The 8,361-nt window shown below is 69.6% G+C and overlaps 3 protein-coding genes across 3 annotated transcripts in view; 2 read left to right on the forward strand and 1 right to left on the reverse strand.

The window, feature by feature from the left end:
* On the forward strand, positions 1–2,012 carry CHLNCDRAFT_57482 (hypothetical protein; the record flags this gene model as incomplete). Its single annotated transcript, XM_005848588.1, has 6 exons — positions 1–55; positions 322–515; positions 669–851; positions 1,062–1,406; positions 1,551–1,609; positions 1,763–2,012. The coding sequence occupies 6 exons, from the start codon at positions 1–3 to the stop codon at positions 2,010–2,012; spliced, it is 1,086 nt and encodes a 361-aa protein (XP_005848650.1).
* Positions 2,013–2,670: 658 nt separating this feature from the next.
* On the forward strand, positions 2,671–7,102 carry CHLNCDRAFT_144199 (hypothetical protein; the record flags this gene model as incomplete). The annotated part of the gene is made up of 14 exons (XM_005848589.1): positions 2,671–2,793; positions 2,905–2,995; positions 3,156–3,561; positions 3,725–3,855; positions 4,014–4,109; positions 4,302–4,406; positions 4,603–4,703; positions 4,959–5,147; positions 5,352–5,532; positions 5,705–5,859; positions 6,142–6,212; positions 6,490–6,569; positions 6,691–6,748; positions 6,946–7,102. The coding sequence occupies 14 exons, from the start codon at positions 2,671–2,673 to the stop codon at positions 7,100–7,102; spliced, it is 1,944 nt and encodes a 647-aa protein (XP_005848651.1).
* Positions 7,103–7,537: 435 nt separating this feature from the next.
* Positions 7,538–8,361, reverse strand: part of CHLNCDRAFT_48710 (hypothetical protein) — a gene marked incomplete at both ends in the record, with an annotated part of 4,791 nt that continues 3,967 nt past the window's right edge. Inside the window, one exon of the mRNA XM_005848791.1 lies at positions 7,538–7,577. Coding sequence (XP_005848853.1) covers positions 7,538–7,577 — 40 coding nt within the window. The remainder of the gene's footprint in view (positions 7,578–8,361) is intronic.

Consider the following 8,361-nt stretch of genomic DNA (forward strand, 5'->3'; position numbering starts at 1 on the left):
ATGCGTGCGCCGCTGAGCTTGCTGGCGCTCTGCGCAGCCCTGCTGCTGGCCACCGGTGAGATCACCAACCGCATTGGTCGGCCGATACCCTTGTGCCGCGGGCATGTGCGCAGCATGTGCACATGTGTACCCTTGTAATAAGGGTGCGGGATATGCACGCTAGACCGGCAGCACACTGGAATACGGGGGTGCAAAATGGATTTGTACAATCGCCGCTGGCGCCTCGCCACCGCCACACATACCGTCGCTGCAGTGGCGGCCCCGAGAAGTGCAAGCGCAGCACAGGCCTGAAATGAAACTCGATACCTTGATGTCTTGCAGGCGCTGCCGCCAAGTGCACAGAGAACACAGAGGGGTGGGACGACCTGAGCCTGGGCGGCTGCAAGACCTGCTCCGCCGACAACTCGACGTGCGAGGAGTGCTGGCCCCGCTTCTCGCTCAATGCCGAGGGCTCCTGCGTGGAGTGCAATGGCATGGGCGAATACGGCGCCTACTGCACCCGGTGCGACCCCGAGGTGAGCCCCCTTGGGCCTCTTGAGCTTCCAATCAAATCAGTCCGACAGTGCCTGCCCGCCCCTCCCTGCTGCCCGCCATGCCACATGCTCGGGCACCTGCTGACGGCCCCCTGCTGCCGCTGCATCCCCCCCACCCACGCCCGCCTGCCGCAGGACCCCTCCTTTTGCCTGGAGTGCCGCGGCGACGACGAGGGCAACCTCGACTTTGGCCTCTACGGAAATGAGGAGGGCAAGTGCACGCCCTGCCCGCTGGAGGGCTGCCAGGAGTGCGCGCCCCTCAACGGCACCTGCCAGTACTGCCGGGTGAAGCAGGGCCTGATCGACGGCAAGTGCCAGGTGCATGGTACTGCTGGCGCCAGCTGGTCCCACCATCGCAGCCAGACCGCCGATGCCGCCAGTGTGCTCGCTTGCCTTCCTTCCCGTGCCCCCCTCCCCCTGTGTGTGCCTGCCCGCCCGCCTGCCCGCCTGCTCTACCTGCCTGCGCTGCCCGCTGCTCCTCTCCCTCAACCCTCGTTGCCTGCCCTCCCCGCCACCCCCCACCTGCAGGCATGCGAAGACGATAGCGCCCTGTTCTGCAACGGCGGCGTCTCCACAGAGTGCTACTCCGGCTCCTTCCCAGACACCTCCACCGGCACCTGCCAGGCCTGCCCCGCCAACTGCGACCGCTGCGCCGGCGCCGGCGTGTGCGACGTGTGTGACATCGGGTTCGGCCCTGACGCCGCCACCGGCGCCTGCGTGCCCTGCGAGAGCGAGGGCTGCCAGTCCTGCTCCTCCCCCGGCGTCTGCGACATGTGCGAGTACTTTGTGGGCTACTGGCTGGACGGCGGCGCGTGCCAGAAGTGCGCCGTGAAGCACTGCGCCCAGTGCGACGGAGACGTCGACTTCTGCAACGTGAGGCCGGGGATGGGCGCTGGGGGTGCTGCAGCGGTGGGACCGGCCGACGGCAGAGGTGGTGGGTTGCCAACCCACAGTGATTCCTGCGCTGAGACACGCCGCCTCCTCACCCTGCCTGCCTTGCCTGCTGCCCTGCCGCAGATCTGCAACCACCCCAAGGGCGAGTACGGGGCCAACCCCACCACCGGCGCATGCGACAAGTGAGACTGGCCCGCGCTGCTCTCAAGCATGCTCGCCCTTGCCAGTGCCTGCCTGCGTCCGCTGCCTTGCCTGGCGGGCCCGCGCCGGGCCCCGTCCTGCCGCGCCGCCCCTCATCGACTGACCCCTCGCCTGCCTGCCTCGCCTGCCCGCAGGTGCGCCGTGGCCGACTGCGCCAACTGCGAGGACGACTACGCCCGGTGCAGGCTCTGCCGCGACGGCTTCTACTATGATGAGGCGGCCAAGCAGTGTGTGGCATGCAGCACCCTTGACCCCCACTGCACAGACTGTGGCGCCATGGGATACGGCCCCCAGGAGGGCGCGCCCACGTGCACCGAATGCGGGCAGGGCTGGGAGGTGGCGGGGGAGTACACCGACGTCAGGTGCATCAAGTCCAAGGACTGAGCGGCAGGCGGCCACGCCACGCTGCGCGCCCGATGAGTCGCGGGTGCAGGCGGCCTGGCATCGCGCCCACGTGTGGGCATGATATGTCTATGAACGACACTATACTGTTCTAGCATTTTGCCGTATCTCCATGATTCGTCACGATTGGTTCCTCACCTGATTTTCCTCCTACCTGGTACTCAGCACTGTTTTCAGCGGCAGCATGGAGCGGTCAACCTGCCGGCACCCCTGCACCGCCCTTTTAACCTTCAGCTCTATTGAAAACAAGGGAGTTGAGCTGGATATCTGCATCTAGAATCACTGGTGCCACCGTCAGTCATTCTTGGATTCACGCATCAAAGAAAGCCTGACGGCCCGGTGCGGCGCCGCTCAGCGGCAACACAGCACGCCCAGCAGGACAGCAGACACACATCCCGACGCCCGCCGCACATCGCGATCGTTTCCATCGATGATACCAGCCCTGCTGCCGGCAAGGGTGCCAGCGTGTGCGCCGCTTCCTGTGTTGCTGTCGTGTGCAGCGCGTTTCAGAGGCGGCTGGCACCTTGAAACCTTGCGGGGCAGCCTGTGGAGGAGCAGGAGACCTCGCGCCGGCTCCTTCTCTCCCTCTGGCCCGCCGGTGGGCACCCGTCCCGCCGCCCGCCGCCCTCACGCCGCCGCCATGCCGCTCGACACTGGGCCAGACCCCTCCTCCCTCTCCAACTTCCAAGATGCGGCAGTGACGCACTCCCACATTGAGCTGGACGTCGACTTTGAGACCCGGGTGCTCAGCGGCTTTGTGGAGGTGGGTGCTGCATCGCCGCCACCGGCCGCCCGGCCCCTCAGCGTCCCGCGATGGCGGGGAGCGCCCCGGCCCCTGAAGCCGGGCGCCGTGCCGCTCTGCGCGCTGCTGCAGCACACCGCGGTGGTGCGCACGGATGGCGTCGCTGAGCTGGCGCTGGACACCTCGCAGTTGACCATTGAGGAGATCACGGTCAACGGCTCGGGTGAGGAGCGCTCCTTACTGCTCCTACTCTGTGCCTGCCTTGTTGTGCAGCGGTGCTGACGTCTTCTTTCTGCTCGTCGGCCCAAGCAGCCTCCGCTTTGAGCGCCTGCCAGCCAACCCGCCGCCGCGCGGCGCCGCCACGGCCGCCCCTGCCGCTGCAGCGGCACGGTACCGCGTGTCGGATCCCCACCCAGTACTGGGCAGCCGGCTGGCCGTGAGGCTGCCCGCTGGGGTGCGGGCGGGTGAGGTGGTGGCCGTGGCCGTCCGCTACTCCGCCCCGCCTGGGGCCACCGCTGTGCAGTGGCTGCCGCCGGAGCAGACCGCGGGCAAGCGGCACCCCTACCTCTTCACCCAGTGCCAGGCCATCCATGCCAGGAGCATCCTGCCCTGCCAGGACGCCCCCGCAGCCAAGTTCACGTACACGGCGGCGGTGCGGGTGCCACGGCAGCTGCGGGCGCTGATGAGCGCGGTGCCGGTGGAGGGCGAGGGGCGGGACGACGGCGACGGCGGTACCGCGGACCTGCGCCACGTGGCGCCCAGGCCCGGGACCAAGGTGTACCGCTTCAGGTGAGGTCGCTCGCGGTGGGGGCAGGGCCAGCGGCTGATGCCTGCTGGGTGGACGGCGCTGTCAGGTGGGCAAGCAGGCTGGCGGGCGGGCTGGGAGGCGCGGGCTTGCGGCTGCCAGGCGCGGCCTGCGGGTGCACCCCAGCTGCCGGGCGCGTCCCTGCAGGCAAGGCGTGCCCATCTCCTCCTACCTGCTGGCGCTGGCAGTGGGCAATTTGGAGAGCCGGCAGCTGGGGCCCATCTCTGCTGTGTGGAGCGAGCCGGAGATGGTGGAGGCCGGCGCCTCTGAGTTTGCCGGTGGGTGGGCGGGGAGGTGGCGGCAGCGGGGACGCAGCCTGGCGGCGGCTGGCGGACTGCAGGGGGCGGGGAGCGGGTGGTGGAGAGCAGGCATGCAGCCTGGTTGTGTGCAGCACACGTGCGCCACGGCTGGTGTCGTCAATTGCCTTGTGCTGCAGAGACCCCCCAGTTTCTGGAGGCCGCGGTCGAGCTGGCGGGGCCCTACCTGTGGGGCCGCTACGACCTCCTCCTCCTGCCCCCCTCCTTCCCCTACGGTGGGCGCTCGGCTGGGTGCACGCTCTGCCAGCGGCACGCGCGCGGCGTGGTCGCGCTGCCGTGCCGTGTGGCCTCCCCGCTGCACCAGCAGGCGCGGCGACCTGGCCTCTGTTGCATCATTGAGTCGGCTGCCTGCCCACCACCACCATTGCTCTGACCCTGCCTGCGCGCCTGCCTGGCGGCGTGTGCAGGCGGCATGGAGAACCCGTGCCTCACCTTTGTGACCCCCGCCCTGCTGGCCGGAGACAGATCGATGACCAAGACCGTGGCCCACGAGATAGCACACAGCTGGACGGGTGCGCCGCGCTGCGCTGCGCCACGCTGCGCCACGCTATACCACGCTGTGCTGTGCTTGCCATGCTGCGCTGTGCTTTGCTGTGCCGTGCTGTGCCGCGCTGTGCTGTGCTGTGCTGTGCCATCCCATGCCGTGCTGTGCGGCTCACCGAACCGCGCTGCCCCGCCGCCCGCCCGCCTGCCTCCTGGCGCCTGCAGGCAACTTGGTCACCAACTCCGACTGGCAGCACCTGTGGCTCAACGAGGGGCTGACTCGCTTTCTGGAAAGAAAGATCCTGGGGCGGCTGTATGGGGAGGAGGTGGGCCGGGTTCGCTGTGTGTGTGGTCGCCCGCTGCTGGTGGTGGTGGTTATGGCGACATGTATTTGTTTTAAGGGTGGATGAGCTCTTGGAGGGGCCTGGTGGGGGCCTTGGCTGGCAGGTTGCCCCCCGGGGGGCTGCTCCAGCCACATCCCGCCTCCCTTGCCGCTCCCGTCGTTGCGCAGATGCTGCAGGTAGCGGCCTGCTGACCCCTCTCTCTGCCTGGTGCCTCCCCGCCTCCCCGCCTCCCCGCAGATGTACCAGCTGCAGGCATCCATCGGAGCCCTCATCCTCAAGGAGACCGTGCAGAAGGAATTTGGGGAGGGGCACCCGCTGACGGCGCTGGTTCCAGACCTGTCGGGTGGGGTGGACCCCGACGCCGCCCTCTCCCAGATCCCCTACGAAAAGGGCTTCTACTTTGCGGCGAGTGGGCCCGGGGTGTCTGTGCGTGCCTGCAGCGGCGGCGCCGCCCGCGCCGGCGGCAGCAGTGCACAGGCGGCTGGCGGGAAGGGGCGGGGCGCGCCGGTGGCGGCAAAGCAGCTTATTGTACGGGTGCCTGCGGCCGCGGCGCGGGTCCGTCTGGTGTGCCATCCCAGCCCACCAACCCTGGCACCACCACCTGCTGCCCCTGCTGCCCCCCTGTCGCAGCACTACCTTCAGGAGCTGGTCGGTGGCGCCGCCGCCTTCCAGCCCTTCTTCCGAGCCTACCTGCAGCGCTTCCAGTCGCAGCCGCTGGGCAGCGAGGACTTCCGCGCTTTCTTCTGCGACCACTTCCAGGCCAACGAGGTCATCGCCCAGATCGACTGGCAGGCGTGGCTGTACAGCCCAGGTGGGGAGCATGCTGGTGGGGAGCGTGCAGGCGGGTGCTCTCGTCGGCCGCGCCTCCGGCATGCCCACCCCCGTGTGTGTGTGTGTGTGCGCGCGCGCGCACGCGCGCCTGCAATGCCCCTGCACCCCACCGCAGAAAGCTGGCGACATTCATCTCCCTGCCCTGCCTGCAGGCATGCCGCCCGTGACCAACCGCTACGACGAGAGCCTGGCGGCAGGGGCGTACGCGCTGGCGACGCGATGGCACACGGCGGATGTGCTGGGCATCGGCGGCGGCGGCCCCACCGCCGCCTCCCCCGCCGACATCGAGGGCTGGTCCTCCACACAGGTTGGGGGCTGTGGCAGGCGGCAGGCGGTACGGTACTGCTGGGTCACGTCAGCGTGGCTGCAAGGGAGCAAGGGGCGCCGCACCCTGCCGGGGCTAGCCTGCCCCGGAGCCAGGCAGGGCGGCTCAGAGCCGCGTGCTGAGCTGCGCAGCTCGTGCCTGCATGTGCCTCCCTGGGCCGGGGCCTGACTGTGCCTGAGCGGGCCAGCCCCCTGGGCCAGCCCCCCTCCCGGGCCAGCCCTGAGAGCAGCGTACCCTGTCCCTCCCACCAACCAAATTGTGCAGCTGATTGCTTTCACTGACAAGCTGGGTGAGCTGCGGGCCATGCAGCCGCTGCACCCCTCCATCACACGCAGGTGATGCGCGCGAGCAGCGCAGGGTGGGGGGTGGCGGGGGTGGGTGGGCAGTGGTGGCATGGCACGCCCTTGCAGCTTCCTCTGGACTGTGCAAACAGGAGCCTGCCACGCCTGCCGCGCCTGCCCTGCCTGCTGCGCCTGACGTGCAAGGCTGGGAAGCGCCGTTCTCTTGCCGCCGCATCCAGCCACGCCGCTTTGGCTCTGCCCCTGCCCTGCCAGCCTCAGCCTGCTGTGCCTGCTGTGCCTCCTGCCCTGCCTGCTGTGCCTGCTGTGCCAGGCTGGACGAGCTGTACGGCCTGGATGTGCGGCGCAACTCGGAGCTGCGCACCAGCTGGTACCAGCTCTGCATCAACGCAGGTGGGCGCTCCCGCCTGCCTTCTCCTCTCTTTCCCCTTCTGCCCCCCACTGACAGAGCGAGCTTTTGAGTGGCGCTGGCCTTTCTACATGTCTGTGTGAATGGGGGGTGCACCCTCTGCAGGCGATGATGCCATCCTGCCTCATGTCGAGGCTTTCCTCCAGGAGCAAGGGCGGGCACGGTGAGGGCGGGGGGAGAGCCAGACCACCCGGCCCGCGGCATTTGCTGCGCCCTGCTTCAGCCGCCCGCGCTGCGCTGCCACCACCACCCTACCACCCCCCCACGACACGCGCACCACCCCGCCCGCTCCCCAGGCGCCCGCCCCCACCCGCAGCACCCTGCCGCCAGCCCCACGCCCTCCTCCTCCCTGCCCTGCAGCTACCTGCGCAAGCTGTACCGCGCGCTGCGGCGCAGCAGGAGCAGCAGGGCGCGGCAGGCGGCGCTAGACATCTTCCAGCACCAGCGGGCGGCCTACCACCCCATCGCAGTGCGCCTCGTGGCGGCAGATCTGGGGCTGGCTACTGCCGACACGTGATGCAGGCCTGGGCTGGGCTGGGCTGGGCTGGGCTGGGCTGGGCGTGCTGGCTGGCGGCCACGGCACGGCGGCGCTTCCAGCACCAGCGCAACAGCGGCGCCGCCGCGCGGCAGCGGCACGAGAGTAGGGAGGCAGCCTTGCATGCTCTGCCCTCACGTGTGGCGCGAGGCTCTGCTTGATGCATTGCTTACTTGTGACGATCGTGCAACGCTGGGTGTGAGGCTGCCAGCAGAGCGGCCCCCAGGTGGGGCTGCCTCCTCACTTCTGCAGCGCCGCCAGCTCTGCCAGGCCCTTGCTGCCCCGCTTGCGCCGCACCTTGCCCGCCGCCACCTTGCGCGGCCCTGCGGTCCAGGCGGTGCAGGGGGGGAGGCAGCAGGGCAGCACAGGGGGCGCTCAGGGGCGAGCAGGGCGCGGGCGCGGGGCAAGAGAGGCAGCTCAGGAGTCGCCACGCAGCGAGGCGCCTGACCCAAGAGCCCTTCTTTCCGTGTGTGTGACCAGGGGCACAGGCGTGGCCCCTACACCCACGGCTGCCGCCAACCACCTCCCACAGCCACCTCCCTCACCACCCAGCCCGCGCGCCCTCCCTCCCTCACCCCTCACCTGCCCTCCCTCCCTGCCCTCCCAACCACCGCGCCCGCGCCCACCTGTGCTTCCCATCACCGCCTCCATCATCTCCTCATCGCTCATCTGGGGCATGCCTGCCACGCCTGCACACACACGCACAGGCACACCACACACACATGCACACACACGGGTTCAGCCATGACACACACACACATGCGGCGGGTTCAGCAGCGGTGCAGCCATGCAGTCACAGGGCCGGAGGGCCGCAGGGCCAGGCACGCGGGCCGGCCGGCGGCTGGGATGCTGGGCGGGAGCTGCGCTGGCGTTGAGCTGGCGCTGAGCTGGCGGCCAGGGCTCACCCTGAGAGCCGCCGCTGAGAGCCATCATGCGACTCAGAGTCTGCATCTGCAGACGGCGGCAGCGGGGAGGAGGGGCGGGGCCCGAGCAGCTGGTGTGCTCAGCAAGCGGCAGCAGGCGGCAGCCCAGGCGCAGCAGGGGGCGGCCCGCAGCACGCCAGCACCAGCAGCCCTGGCCGGGCAGCAGGCTAAAGCACTACGCCCACCCGCCGCAGAGGCAGGGAGCCGATCCAGCCCGAGCTGTGCCTCGACTCATCGCCGCCAGCCGACCCGGCCCACGCCCCGCCATCCCCCCCCCCCCCCCAACAAAAAAACCCCCCCGCACACCTGCATGCGCAT

The sequence above is a fragment of the Chlorella variabilis genome, assembly GCF_000147415.1.
Source record: "Chlorella variabilis unplaced genomic scaffold CHLNCscaffold_7, whole genome shotgun sequence".
In the NCBI taxonomy this organism is placed as follows: domain Eukaryota; kingdom Viridiplantae; phylum Chlorophyta; class Trebouxiophyceae; order Chlorellales; family Chlorellaceae; genus Chlorella; species Chlorella variabilis.